The following is a 15,991-nucleotide window of genomic DNA, read 5'->3' as shown; positions in this document are numbered from 1 at the left end:
CGATGATCAAGTTTTTAATAATCTGTGATAGACAATGAGTAGCTTGAGTAGTGTAATAGTGTGCTGGTGTAAATAAAGTAAAATGAAAACATGTTCATGTTGAGCTGTGAACGACTATCAGATTTGTGCTAAAACAACTTTGCGTTACAGTGTATTCGGGTTTCTCCATCATCAACTATCACGCGATAGAAATCTTAAAAAATTAAAATTATTATTAAAATTAGATAAAAAAAATTAATTTGCATACAGCAGTATGAAAATTAATTTTTTCCGTACTCCTGTTTCAGAATTTAAGGTCTACACCCCTGCCCTTTACATTGGTAAGTGTTCGCAATGTTGTTGCTTAAACCCTGTGGGAAAATGAAAAATATTAATAATACCTCGAATTCGCCTGGCTGTTTGTTTTTTTCAGCTCATTAGGTGGTATTAAAGAGATGTTAGAAGGATTACAATACAACGCCTCAGTTTTCACTCACGTTCCTTGGCATGGTTAGATTCACCTGCAAAAACGGGACAGTTTCTTTTTCGTTTCGGGGGATAACCATCTTCTAATTGCCTGTAGTTGTCTCTATTAGAGTTGACCGTTGTTGCTTGAGAACGAGGTTCAATCAGCCCTTTGGAGTTCTTGTTATACGCCGACGAATTATTTACTTGTGTCAAAATTGGATTTTTAAACTAAAACTCGAAACTTAAATCGAAGTCCAACACGAACTCGAACTTGAAAACAAATTCGAGTACACCTTACTCTCCCTAAGCAGAGACCATAGTGATTGACATACCACGTCCACTATTTCAAACTTCAATCCTTCATTTTAACCAGAATCGAAGTTCTTCGTTTTTTAATGTTGTTGGTGATCTCCCGGCAAGAGAAGCTCCTGGAATATCGTCCTCTGTAAGCCCACTTGCAGCCATTCGTGACAGTCAAGACACAAGGAAAAGCCTGGCCCCACGACCTCGCTTTCGTGCAACTCGACCTGGGCCGTCCGAGTGACCTCCATAATTGCATTCAGTGTATAGCGATTGATATAACACGTTCACTATGTCAAACTTCAGTCCTTTGGTCAACACACGTGTGAAGTCGCTTCCGGTAGGTGGAGAACCACGGTCTGACGAAAAAAAAAATGCGGGAAAATTAGAGCGGGAATATTAAACATCTCGTGTGCAAGGTCTGGAATGGATTTGCCATTTAGGAAATTAAAGGATTTTGTGCCCACAGACAGAACGTTTGGCTACTTTGACAAAGTGGATGCGGCATACCAACTTCTACGTGAATTCGAAACAATAACAACGATAAGATTGGAAAAGATCAAGTTGAAATCTAACACTTCGCCGAGATAAGTATCGCTTTGCATTAAACTGCACATAGAGCTCTCACGCAAACGAATTCAATCTCACGCTCTCACCCTGAACTAGGTTTTTAATTTAAACGTTTGATTTTAAGTTAGCAAACTGCTGCTTAAGCTAGGTACAGCAAGGTGATACCTTCGGCATCACAAGCGACGGCTATGCGTTTAAAAAATGTCACCTTTTGGCAGAAAACCAAACTTGGGGAACTGTCACACAACGTGCGTGACTGAAATACTGCCCCTGTTGTGTTCTAATTTTTAATAAACTGGTAGACGGTGAAAGGAGCCCATTATTAAGCAATGGGCTTCTGACGGTGAAAGATCTAAAAAAAAGTTTTCTTCGAAGATCCTGCGGCTGGACATAACAGGATAAAATTTGACGGATGCCCATTGATCATCGTTGGGAGAGAAGTATCTGAATGTTAGCATATGGTAGACCGTCACGCCAAGGAAAAGAAAAGTAGCCAGTAAAAAAAAAGGGTGAGAAAATAACCTTGAAGAAAAAAGAAAGTAAAACAAGCATAATTTGTTTAAATTAATATCTCATCTTGCAGATGGACGGAGACCACTGTCTCGTTTCAAAAAGAAAAATGTTTAAGTGGACTATTAAGAAGCTCAATTGCCCAACTAAGGTGGTTATCTGAGAAGACGCTGCGATTACCTGATTGTAAGGTACCTCCGCAATAGCCCCAGACAAACAGTTTTTAAATTACTGGGTTTTTTTATCTTTGTCGGACAATGTTAATCAATTATTGGCGAATTACCCAGATAAAATAAAAAACCGCCAGTGAAGTAAAAACGTTATTGATTCTGTTAACTTTTCCTCATGTAGGTTAAAATTTCGTACTAGGTGAAGCGTCACTTCCACACTTTCGCCTTGAGAGTACGGTCCCTACAATACCCGAACACGATCAAAAGATCGTTTGATGTCTGAACTTTATTTCGGTACATGAAGTCCTTTTTAGAACTGAACTTAGGTATCCTTTTAAATCTGAAATAACTGTTTAATTTGCTTTTGAATTCTTAGTTACATGGACCATGGAACACATGAAACAGAGCTCCTACCTAGATGTGATACGTCTGACGTAACAGTTGTTTTCTCAGTGCAAAAATGCCTTTTTAGCAAAAAAGTTGATTTGCCAAAGAAATATCATAGCAGTTATATACATTATTTAAGCTGTGAAAAGAGAGGCCTAAAAAAAATTCAAGTGTATTTATTTAAACATACAGCCTGCACGAATTTCAGATATTCTTTGATCTCGTCTAAGATTGTTCACATTCAATAATTTTGTCCGCAGTTTGAAAACCACATGGCAATGTATTACTTGTACATTTAAATCAATATAAATATGGCCTTTCATATATGAGATAATAAATAATTGGCCTGCTCACAGAGGGCTCATTACTATGTGAAAAGTTAACTTTAATAATTCTAGCTCTGGTGGGTAGGTATGGTTTCCAGCTTAATCATGATGTAAAGACTTGTGTCAAACAAATTTAAGATGTGATATTAAAATGTCTCTCCGGAAATTAATACATATTTTATACTGGGATGTCTCAAGAGGACTAAGAGATGGCTCATAGGGACCCCTATAAGCGACGGCAAAAGATGTTTGTTTGTACAATATGCACGACAAAAGCTTCACACGCTACAAACTTATGAAAACAAACATTTATGGAAACTTCCAACTTACCTTAAAGAATTGTTATTCTTTGTAGAAGAACATAGATTTAATGGCCGCCATATTGAATATTTGCCGAACATTCTTCAGAGACGTCGTCTGACGTCAGTGTTTTGAATATTTAATGAGGTCCTTTCGGATCATCCCTTGTAACCACGACCGCTTGGGTCTTCAAGCATCCTAATACTGTACATCATTACAAAGAGAATTGATTTGCACATCTCAGAGACTTCCTATTGTAAGCCCTGAATAATTGTGACTAACTATAAATGAACTATTGTGGACGGCGAAGCTGATTACTCGTCAGGATCTTTAAAGTATTTGGAATGAAGCTTGGAGCGCTCATGTTTCTTCTTGGCGGAAGTAAGCACTTTTCGATGTGATAACTTAATTTGTTTAACGTATATTTAAACGAACTAATTTGTAGTTCGAGAGTATCGCATAATGATTGACGGGGGCGAAGCCAGAGTCTGTTATCGCGCGATAAATGTGAAGAGCGAAAAGTTAAACTGTTTTGTTTTAAAATCTACCGAACGTTCAGTATGATTAGCAAGACAGGCTCATTCAAGTTGAAATTGAATAACGATCTAAACTGCAACTCCAACAGACGGGTAATCGACACTCGCACCTCACTGCGTTTACCCTTGTGTACTCCTTTGCGTTTTATTTAAGGATCATTGAAATCTTCATTCGCTCGAACCTGAAACGAAAAGGCTTCTGCTAATAGGTATTTTACAAGAGCCTGATACAGTCGGACCTCGATTATCTCGAACTTGTAGAAAAAAATCCGGATAATCGAGGGTTCGGATACTCGAGAATATGAATATTTTAATATTCATATTCTCGAGTATCCGGACCCTCGATTATCCGGATTATTGAGTGATTTAGAGTGATTAAAATCACTCTAAATCGCTCTTAAGTTCGATTCTTTTGAACAGGGCCGTAGCCAGACTTCAGAACAAGACGAGGCAAGTTTCGAGCGCCGAAGGCGCGAGCCGCTAAGGGAGTCTGGGGGCTTGCCCCCCCCCCCCCCCCCTTAATCTAGAGGCTCAGAAACGCTCTTTTAACCAATCCAATGGCCTCGTCTTGCCTCCCGCTAATTACGGCCCTGTTGAACAGAGATTAAATTCTTTTGCCCAGATTTATGTCTCTTCATAGAAGAATTTATTATTTCAGATTCTTGTCCCAGAGGAGAATTATAATTCTGAGGAGAAGAAATCTTGTTCTTGAGGAAAGAACTGCGGGTCTTCTCCCAAGGTTAAGAATCCTTATAAGAAGAATTTCTTGTATGTCTGATTCTTGTTAGAAGAAGAATAATTTTTTCCTACAAGAACAAAATTCTTTTGCCAAGAACCAGTTAATGAGGTATTCTTCTGTAAAGAAACACTGCTCACCTCCCAAGATGATATCCATTTTTAGGAAAGAATTGTGGGTCTTCTCCCAGGGTTAAGAATTCTTACGAGAAGAATCTCATGTATGTCTGATTCTTGTTAGAAGAATACTAGTTTTTTCCCGCAAGAACAAAATTATTTTGCCAGCAACCAGTTTATGAAGTATTCTTATATAAGAGGAAACACTGCTCTCCTCCTAAGATGATATCCATTTAAGCAGAATCCCATTTTTTAAGCAAGTTTATCAGAAGAATTACTGGTCTTGCCTTAAGACACAATATTTGCAAGAGAGGAATGTCAGTTTCTAAGTCTCCTCACAATAATTTTTGACCTTCACCCAAGAGTGAATATTCGTTTTTAAATTGATCATTCTTCTCCAGAGATTGACTTTGCTTGTGTGAAGAGTCACATTCAAAAGCATTCTTGCAGATAAAGTCTTTGTGCCCTTCTGAGGTCTGAATATTCTATTGCAAAGAATCTCATGCCTTTTCTGGGTTTTGTTGAGTTATACAGACAATTGATTTTCCCCTAACACAGTAAATTACACTGAAAAGAACTTCATTTATTAGGGTTTACTATTTAACATACGATCAATATAACAAAATTAACTTATATATTCATAATATATGCATCAAGTTATCAATGGACAACTATATCAACATTCACTGTATCAACAACATTCTCTGTTTATCTACATATCTCATTCCTTGTATCTTATGATAATATCACATCACTTTTAAATCAAAGCCCATTTTTTTATTATTTTCTAACAATTCACATGAAATATAATTAACTTAATATTTTCACAACATCATGATGTATACGTCAAATTATCAATGAACAACTATATCAACATTCACTGTATCAAAAACTTTCAATTTTTATCAACATATCTCATTCTTTGTGTATTAGTTATATATATCATTCCCAGATTATACCCCATACCATTCACTGACTGTTACAATCTGCAAAAAAGCAGTTGTTGAACATCAACGAATTAATAGCATGCCAATTGCAACCTCTAGTCCTTTCCTATGATCCCATTTCTAGCTGCGCAATCCAGTACTTCTCTGTTAACAAACATAGTTGAAAGTGGAAGGGGAATGCTCAGTTATGAATCATACAAAAATAGCTTGATTCTGTTGCAAACTGAAGCCTTCAATCAGTATAGTATGAACAGGGTTCAATAAGTTCCTGAAGAGTACTTCCTCCTAACAGCTTTGTTAACAGCATGTTTCCAGTGGAAGTTAAGTCTGATCAAGCAGGATTCAGTTTCTTGACCTCTTATTATTGATTCAAGCTTCAGTCGATCGGTTGACACTGAATTATTGTAACAAAAACCCACCTGAAACTCCGAATATTCCTTTTGAATCAGTCTATATGAACCCAGATTTAATGCCCTCCTAACGTACAAGTTAACCTTGGAGCGGAAGGCAGTATTGGCCACTGAAGTCTCCATCCTCATACGAGATCGAAACAAGGCAACAACAACCTAATATGCGACGCACTTTTTCGGAAGCCTGTAAAAACGTTGATTGAGCTCGCGCAACCGAAATCGGATATAGGGCGGTTACCAAGCGCTTAGTATCGAACGTGTTTCTCTTGCGAGCTAGCACAACAGTCGAATGACAAAAATTTAAGGACTATTTTGGAACTGCTCCAACCATCTTTCGCTTCCAAAGCTATTAATTTTGGTGTTGTGAATGTTCACACGAAAATTTAATGTAGGTTATCGCGGCTACGACATTGTTTTTCGTTTTCCTAAGGAATCGTTCATGTACCTACTCCACTGCTGTAATGTAACAAAGCTTAACAGACTTTATCGGATAATTAGGTTTGTAATTATCAAAGTTACCAGCAGTAAAAGTTAACTTAATAGCATTTTGATTACAAGAGATTCTGCCTCTTATCTAATGAATTCTGAAATTGCGATTCTTTTCATAAGATTCGCAATAAAACATTCTTTCCAGAAGAACCTTCTACTTCATTGCCTGCCCAAACGTCCGCCATGCGTCTGAACTCTTAGGGATCGTTGGCGACTGATCGCGAACAGTTTTTCGCATAAGTCTAGATTACTTCATGGAAAGTGTGACACACAGATTTTTATTCAAGATTTGGAAAACTTGGGAAAGTGTACGAATTGTTTAATTCACTAAACTTCACGAGGCCTTTATCCACTATTTTTTGTTAAAATTTTTTTTAAGCTTTCTGATTTGGATGAAACGTCGTGCTTTATCAGAGTACAAATGCACGGAGTAACTTTGTCACGCCATCAACCAATTTGTGCAATGGCCGACTATTTCCCGGACTTCTCTCACGTTTTTTTTCACCTTTTTTTTTCTTTTTTCTGTTGACCCACATGGCTTGCATGGCCTAGAACGCGAACATAAAAAACGAGCACCTGACTTCAATTGATCCAGATCAAACTGTAAGTAACAGAACAAATCACATGGAGATAGAAAGTGACATTTCGGAACCTAGTTATTGATGAAAACACCGAGTCAGCTATGTATATATAGCTATTAGCAACGGGAGAAATAAACAACGGTTTGTAGACATGCCAAACGTCGAAACTGACGAAATTATGACTTGAGCAGAGACGAAAAACACCAAAGAGAAAACGCCGGAAGTGGACTGTCCGAGTTTTTGAAGGTTTTCACGCTTTAAGACTGGCTCAAGCTTAATTACGGTAATAGAATTCAAACACTGCTAACACTCATATAATAAATATAAATAGTTTTTTCTTCAAAAACAAATCACACAAGAATGATGAAAAACCTGCTGACTTGCGGAACTATTTCAGTTTGTGAACTATTTCAGTTTGTGATCTTTGATTGTTTCACATTTTGACTACTTTAGTCTTATCCAAACAAATTATTTGAACCAATCTAACAAAGGTTCGGATTGGTCTATTTTGGCGTGCTTTATGAAAATACAGCAGCATGCTCGTGTCACCTCTGTTAGTTTGGGAAAATTTTTACGAATGCGTGGCGAAATCAATGTTTTCTTCATCATAAAACTAATAAAAAAAATTGGGAAGAGGCTAGAAGACTCAACAAGAAGTACGGAAAACCCTCGATTAAGTCTCGTGTTTCCCTTTCACTCTCAAGCCACTTCATGTACAACAGAACAAAGCATAATCAAGGCTTCTTTATTTGTAGCCCCCTAACGAGGCATCACTATATCGAGGCCATGCCTACATTACAGAAGTGCATGAGTACAACAAACGAGTGACTTTCCAAAGGGAAAAGCAACGAGTGAATAAAATTCCGTGCAAAGAACTTTCTATTCTGTAATTTGTTTATAAACGAGGGCGAGTGTTTCATCAGGGTTTCCAAACACGAGAAAACTGATGAAAGCACGGGCCATTTGTTAATAAACATTTGTTCAAGTACTGTATTCTTTTGGAAATTAATTTTCAAACACACGTGTTTGGATATCCTAACACGTGTGTTTGGATATCTAATCACGCGTGTTTGGATCTGTTCTTTACCGGATATCAAGGCCAAATGAGGCCACACAATTGGTTAATTACCTGATGCATTATTAACGAGTTTGAGAAATATAATTATATGCACAACGAAAATTAAACATATCAGTGTTATCTTTTTCGAAATCATAAGTTTGCATAACCGCAAAATATTCCAGACCTCCGCTAACTTTCACAATGAATGCACACAAAACTTCAACGTGCTCTTTCGCTCCAAAGTTTTCAATCTCTTTGTCTATTTCTTTAGTTCTCAAGAACTCTTTGAAGCAGGCGAAATACCTGTTTGTTTCACTCAAAGTAATTTTGTTCGATTGCTTCTCTATATAACCTTTTAACGGTAAATCACGGGGAACAAAACGGCGGGCACTGAATTCAAGACCGCGCCTCCTGGAAGCCGTTTGAGTACTTTGCTCGGATTGGCTAAGTGACCCTACTCTGGTGTTTATTGATAACTTGTCTTTGAAACGCCACTACGCATCATTCCTGCAGTTCAACAAGTTAACACGCGAGATCACGCTTAGATCGTGTTGACAGTACAAAAAACTTTTGATAGCTTTCATCGTAAAACTCCTCATTGCGAGTTTACGCTAGCATGTCATGAAGTTTTCATCTTTGATCTATGTCTCTCAAAAGTATTAATTATTTATGAGGTATTAGCCAATAAGATTGCCTCCTTTTGTCAGGTGCGTTACTTTTGATTTCCCCATGAAAACAAGATTGCTCCGATTAGTTAAAAAACTGATCAGGACACTGATCAAAACACTTGAATTTTTGTTTGAAACCACGTTTACATTTCACTAGTTACTGATTGTTGTCTTTAGCAAAGTAACTGACGACGTAAAAAAATTACAATTCTGGAAATTTTGAGGTGAAATGAAGCATGACTTACATTTGCATCACCGTTTATTGGTTTTCCGTGTTCTTGTTTACAGCTTTCAGTCGTACAAGGTGTGTACACTACATTTGGTCCCAGTAAGTAAGAAACCTTGGCCTTATTTCCTTCACTTATTTTCTCATACCTCGATAAAGCATCAGAGCGATGATCTGTGCGCTCACCTATAAGCTTCTCTTTACCGAAATATTTTCAGAGCTCATTTGTTCTTATACTATGTGGATTGAAACAGCTTCATCAGCCAGACGTTGTTCCTAAACTGCAGTTTTGGCCAGAGTGAAAACGGCTCGCCCTGCCATCCATCCCCTCTGCCGTCGTGTGTCAACTGCTCACATTTGGCAAAACGTAAATCAAATCTGTTAAAATAAAGGTATGATTGCAAAGGTTGAGCTAAACAAGAAAGAATGCACCAGGTTTTCCATTTTAACAAAAGGTGCTAATTACACACACAAGTCAAGTGTGTTTTAGGTGCACTTGTCAGAGAAGTCATATCGAAAACTCGTGCTTCGTGTTCAAAAGACCTCGAAATAATAAAAGCACTCGGCCTGCAGCCTCATTCTTCATCCGTTTAAAAAAGGTTGGAACCTATGACAAAACACTCGCACTCGCTTTTGATATATTACTGAAAGTGCTAAGAGTAAGCGGAAGACTAACGTTCCAATCCAATAAATGAGAATTCTAAAGTGCTCGAGATACTAACGTAAAAATCGAATGAAAGAGAATCTTAAAAGTGAGCAACATGCTGACGTAATATTCATTATTCGTATCGAAACAGAAAAACTTAATTTTAAGTCCTAGAAATATATCTTCTGTGTGAACGTCAATCGTCAACAAAGGCGGCCAAAACGTACGTGCATATGATTTGGGGGTTTAAAGGTCATAAACAGGAACATGTAATACCACGAGAATATCAACCTGAATATGTGTATTAACTAGAGTAGTACAAGCTAAAATTTCCTCGGTATGAAATCTATCTCCTTGTTCAGTGGTATTAAATTTTTCTTTGAAAATTCATTGAAGTCGAAATTCCCTCAATATTACACGGTTGTCTGATAAATTTAGATTGAATTTTAAGCGTTCGCCTGTGCCATAAAAAAAAAATTTTTAGAAAATGTTGAAAAAATAGCCATGATAATAAAAGCGAGAAATATGACGTGTTCAACCTCCCTACCTTTATTGCATAGACGCCTCGTCTTTCTCGACCGTTTTTATCGAATTTCTTTGTACCGTTTGTTGTGCACAATGTAATTTATAATTTCTCTTTTCGCTTTCCCCCACCCCTCCCCCCCTATCACTGTCCCTATCTCCAAATCAAGCATGACCAGTTGAACAAGCGATCGCGTGTTTATTAAAGTTAACTATCCGTAATAAGACGTCTGCAATGCAGACTACACATAACATGTACAGGTCTGGCAAAGTTAATCCAACAAATAAGTTTTCGTGATTTTTCTTTCAGGTATTGTGGTGCTTCTTCCGAAAGCAGCAAGTGTTACTGGTAAGTGTAACAGTGTATCAACTTACGCGATTCTCGTCTTTGGTTTAAGTAAAAAATTTCTCGGTGAACTAAGGACTAGAACAGGGGTTCTACTGAGCTCTGAAAAAAAAAAACTCCATCGGTTTTTGTGTAAAGGAAAATCAATTTCTTTTCAACGGTCAGTCGGATGCAAAGCTTAAGCTGGCTTTCCATCGTCAATCACTTGTGCGCACTTCTTTAATGGCTTCACTCGGACGATACCCTCATTTTTCAGTCCAGGAAGGTCCATTCATGGTTCCGGGGATTTCACGTCCTCGCTAATGGCTCGGTTACGTAGGTAGAAAAACGATACGAGCACTTTTTATTGCCATTTTTACTGAGCATGTGAAAAAGAGCCGATCAGAATGCGAGAAAGTCGTTACAAAATTTGACAGTAATGAAGTTAACCTTCCCATCACGGACGATGGGTAGCCCACAAATTTGGGCATACTAGCTAAAGACGCTGGAGTAAAACGTCGACAAGCAGGTAAGGAGGTAATACTCCTACATCGCATTTAATTTGGAAGACACAAACTTTCCTTCGTTCTCTCAATTTTTCATTTTTCCTATCTCATGATGCTAGCAGAGCGAATTCAACTAAACCAAACTTTTACTGTACCTTTTCTCAAGGGGCATTTCCGATGTTGTTTTATTCATATTTTCTTATATTCCGAAGAACGATCTGGTCAAATGCAATTACAATTACAAAGCCGATGTTGGCTGTTGTCTCACCAGTGATCAAAACATTTCTTTAGACTAATGCTCACCATGTATGCCTAGCTAAATTTTATCCTTATACCCACAGTTCGTTTGGTGAGCCCTACCAATTTACTGTCGTCTGGTCGTGTTGAAGTGTTTTATAATGGTACATGGGGAACCATTTGTGACGATTTCTGGGACTTACACGACGCTAATGTAGTTTGTCGCCAGCTTGGACACAATGGAGCTTTAACAGCACCTAGAGAGGCAGCGTTTGGACGAGGAACTGGTCAGATATGGCTGGATGACGTTAGATGTTTTGGAAATGAGACATCGATATCACAGTGTAGTCACCAAGGATGGGGAAATGAGAACTGTGGGCATATTGAAGATGCTGGTGTGGTATGCCGACCCAAAGGTAAAGTAACGATACGAATACGTTGCATTACCATCCTTAGCAAGCATAAAAATGAACTAATCAGAATTAAAGAAAGCCGTTGCATATTCGAGAGTAATTCAATTAAATTATCCATCTCGCGATGTTATTCCCACCAACAGATAGCAATTGGTGCTATTCCCTGAATCTTTAAAGCGTTTTACTTCAACCTTTAATGATAGCCCTAAATTGTATTCAGGATGATTTATTTTGGAAATTAACTTTACAAGGGCTGAGATGGTAGACATCAAAAAGCTCTTTCAAACACATTTAGATTAAGTTTACGCGCATATAGCTTAGAATGTGTTCATCGTTGGCGTCATTACTATAGTAAAGTGTAGCTGTGTATTGTCTCTAAAGGCTGAAGGCTTCATGATATCACTATTACTGGACTCGACCGAACGATTTGTTTTCTTCCGTGTTTAATAATAGACATGAGAAGATAAAACTCTTCTTTTCGACAGAAATGATAGAATGATGAATATCGACGTAGACGCGGGTTATTGCGTGAAAAGAGTCCGGTGATTCTCCACCACGTGACTCAAAGTAGCCAATAAAATCGCGCGAAAATTAATGGGCGGAGTATGACCTTCAATACTCTGCTGTGCATTGACAAACAGTTGACGCTCGATGTGTCAATCGTTCGAAGCCTACTTCTCATTGATAATCGTTGATATAGAGCCCTTTGCAAGGCATTGCGTAAAGCAACCTTGGATGTAGTTATCATTAGGGAAGGCGATAAGATATTGAAATCAATTCTCAATAGACAAAGAGCGACCTCTTTTCCCAATTATTAAATGGCTGTTGTCTCGCTAATACTGGCCCTCTCGATTACGCGGGATAAAAGGGAAGGTCTGTATATAGAGCCGATCAGAAAAGATTCTAATCTCACAGAAGTGGTGTAGCATCATTGTAGCTCCGATGTCAGATTATCCCATCTATAGACTGCTTTTTCAATAATCCAAGATGTAATTATCTATGACGAATCGCTCTAATGCCAAGTATGTCGAAGTCTACTACTTCGGTTAAGAAAATTGTTAATATTGAGGCATTCATTTAAGACAAACGGTTCTTTGTCTTCTTTTGTCAAGTAATCTGCAGTAGTTTTCAGTTTATGTATGATTTAGAAACATTTGAGATGATAATAGTAATCGTAGTGGTCTAAGAAAGACAGGGAGGAAAAATTCAATTGAAGTAGTCCATACCCTGACTTCGGTTTGACTCATTCGCATTTACGATGGTCTGGAAACGAATAGAGCGTTTGCAAGCATGATTTAGAGCCAGGATTGAGAGAGACAACTCTGCTTAGGCCAAGTTGTTGGACCTTGTTCGTTGAATTGGCGTAATATGGAAGCCTCGAGTGAAGAAAGCGTTATCCTCTTGTAGATACATGATGGTTGCTTCAACCTTAGCACTGCGAGTCAGTTTTCTTGTATCGCTCGACAACAGTGAAATGAAAAGGACGTAAAAATTCAAAGAAAGATAAGGCGAAGAAATCTGAGTCGAAGTATGAATGTCGACTGTCGTCTTCATAGGCGGACAAACAGCTTTACCGAATGCCATGCGTCCCGCCGAAAGGTAAAAAATTTCTGTGAGTGTTTCGAGAACAAAAAACAAAGATGGAACGGCGGTGAAATGTAAACAATACCATGGTAGACTTGCTGAGCTAGTTGCTACAAAGAAGGGCAAAAGCTATGCGACTACCATTTCATGGATCAGGACAAGACTGGGGCGGATCCAGGGGTGGTTCGGCTGGTTCGGTCGAACCCCTAAACTGAAAGAAAAAAAAATTCTAACACGTACGGTTTCTGAAGAAAAACATAAATGAACGAAACAAAATGCCCGTCTAAAATTCGTTACATATGAGCGCTTCCTATTTTATTTGTCTGCTTGGTAAAATAACATGTTCGTTATTCACTCTCCTAGCGCCCAAAGTGGCCTTTTTCGGAAATTACTAAATCAGGGTCCCCCTCTTCGTTTGTCAGTCAGCTAATCAACGTGCAATAATCTGTGATTAGTTAATAATTATATATATACTTAATTAGTTGTAGCGTCGAAATACACAAGTCCTCTTTCGTAAATTACTGTACAACACTATTTGTACTATTTATACGGGTAATTCTACGTAGCACAAGATGTACTGTATAAGTGAACAGATCCCGAATTTCTCTGAGTAAAAGTACCCTTAGAAGATCTTAGAACATTAATTTACGATATTGCCCTTTCTTTGGATTTTTCAATAGCATTACCGAAAATTTTGTAACTTTGATTGATGAAAAAATTTGTCCATGGCTTGATGATCGACACAATCGCGTTCACACGTGATCACACGTGCGTTCCTTTGGGAGGATCCGGATTAGGATTTGTGATCCAAGATCGCACAGATCACGGTGCATCAAAGGAACGGAGCTTTAGTTAATCAGATCAGTTACCATGACGACAGGCGCGAAATTGTAGAGCGCATCAGCGGAATCGCGCGCTAGATTTAAAAACGAAAACAAGATGGCCGTCGCGAATAGATCAGCTGTTGTTTCATTAATAGAGGAAATTTCTGATGATTCAATACTACAAGAAGCGAGAAGTTGTGAAGATGAAGGTTACTTGGGAACCCTGAAAGCCTGCGACCAGTGGCTGATAGATTTAACATTACAAAATCGAGTTTATTCCGTGTTTATCGCAGAATTTGTGGAGCGATTGCCAGCAATCTTTCCGGTCGATATATGAAGTACCTTCTTGTTTGAAATTGAGCACCGCTGGGCGAAATGATTAATTTCGGATCCTTCGCCCAAAGGAACGCGTTGAATCAGTGATCCAATGATCCGTCTTTAGATCGTGCGGATCAGTGATCCGATGAATCCTTGTCCAGAGTGAATTTGATAGATCACTGTTCTGAAAATGGATTTACTCGAAAGGAACGTCACAGATCAGAAATCCTGATCCGGATTCTCCCAAAGGAACGCACCCTAAAGCTCCATTCCTTTGATGCACCGTAATCTGTGTGATCTTGGATCACAAATCCAAATCCGGATCCTCCCAAAGGAACGCACCCTTAGTTTATAAAATGTTCAAGGAATTGCGTGCGCTATTATTGGTCGGTTCGCCTTCGGGTTCATACTTGCGCCACGCGCGTGCTTTATGGGGCTTCAGTTCGCACGTTTGAACGCACGCAATTTTGTCAGCATTTTATAAAAGAAATAAACTTGCTACTCTTTCACTGTTGGCTTATAGAAGCACTTGGGAACTCGGCCATGATATCAGTTCTCTTGCGTTCTTAAAAATACTTAGGTAGAAGAAATAGGCAAATCAACATCGGATAAATAGGTAAAATCAACATCGCTCTCCTGCGGCGCGCGTTTTCTTACTTGCGAAAAAAACAAACAAACAAAACATGTAACCTGGACGTAAATAAAAGAGGCGTAGTCCTTGTTTAATGAAATAGCTTTAAAAAGAGATGGTTTGTAAGGTATTAAACCTTCCACCATCATCCCTCAAAACGCTGGAAATTGCATCACGGCCGAGGACTTAAATTTCAAAATTTCCCGGGGGAGCATGCCCCGGACCCCCCAAATGGGTCCGCCTTAGTCGACACATTTGTTCGAACCCCCCTTTTTGAATTCCTGGATCCGAGTGTCCTTTGCACTGCTGAGATAAGCATTACTTTGCTTAAGAGGTTCGCCAGTATCTCGAAGAGTTCATTTAGAATTGTGGGACATTGATATGGATAATGAAAGAGGACATGCAAATATTCGTTAAGGCATCGAGAACGATATTTCTGAGGAACTCTAGCCAGAGCCAGGAATACTACTTTGTGTTTTCTTTTACGCCCTTGATTTATCTTTAATCCATGGAAATAATAGCAAGTGAAAACTTTTATTTTTTAGAAAAAGCATTTATAGCAAAGAAATGAAAGATTTTTTTATTATTAGCTTGTTACTAAACAATTTTTATAAATTTCTGTAATAGGTTTGTATAATTTTAGAAATGAAAATTGTTATTTTTAGTTATTGACAAGACAGTTTTCTATTGTACATATTCAATTTTCAAGAAATACTCTTTGAAGTTGATTGTCCTGATATATTATTTTTTAGTTTTAATTGGCAAATAAAGATTATTGAAGATTATTAAAATCAAAAAGAGGATTATTGTTATTCAGTTAAACCCTGCGCTTTATTGGGAATTTTGTCCATACCGGATTGGTGGAGCTGCCTGGCTTTACCTAATTTCTAAGATAGTACATTTGAATTTGGTAGTTTTAGGAAAGGACTAGTTCTGGTGTGCCAACCTAAAGGTAGAGTAACGATACGAGCACTTTTTAATGCCATTTTTGCTAAGCATGTGTAAAAGGGTCAAATAGAATACGAGAAACTCGTTACAAAATTTGACAGTAATGAAATTGACCTTTCCATCACGGACGATGGGAAGCCTACAAATTTGGGCACACTAAAGACGCTGGAGTAAAACGTCGACAAGCAGGTAAGGAGGTGATTCTCCTACATCGTATATAATTTAGAATACACAGACTCTCTTTGGTTCTCTCAATTT

General features: G+C 38.2%; 1 protein-coding gene across 3 annotated transcripts in view; it reads left to right on the top strand.

The window, feature by feature from the left end:
- The first annotated feature begins 3,169 nt into the window (after positions 1-3,169).
- Positions 3,170-15,991, top strand: part of LOC131784008 (deleted in malignant brain tumors 1 protein-like) — a 28,688-nt gene continuing 15,866 nt past the window's right edge. For all 3 annotated transcript variants that reach the window (XM_066168109.1, XM_066168107.1, XM_066168106.1), the window contains exons 1-3: positions 3,170-3,391; positions 10,258-10,296; positions 11,120-11,431. In XM_066168109.1, coding sequence (XP_066024206.1) covers positions 3,355-3,391; positions 10,258-10,296; positions 11,120-11,431 — 388 coding nt within the window. In that variant the 5' untranslated portion in view covers positions 3,170-3,354. The remainder of the gene's footprint in view (positions 3,392-10,257; positions 10,297-11,119; positions 11,432-15,991) is intronic.

The sequence above is a fragment of the Pocillopora verrucosa genome, chromosome 6, assembly GCF_036669915.1.
Source record: "Pocillopora verrucosa isolate sample1 chromosome 6, ASM3666991v2, whole genome shotgun sequence".
NCBI classification, from domain to species: Eukaryota; Metazoa; Cnidaria; class Anthozoa; order Scleractinia; family Pocilloporidae; genus Pocillopora; species Pocillopora verrucosa.
The sequence above is the reverse complement of the archived record's forward strand: the minus strand, read 5'-3'. Positions and strand labels throughout refer to the sequence as shown.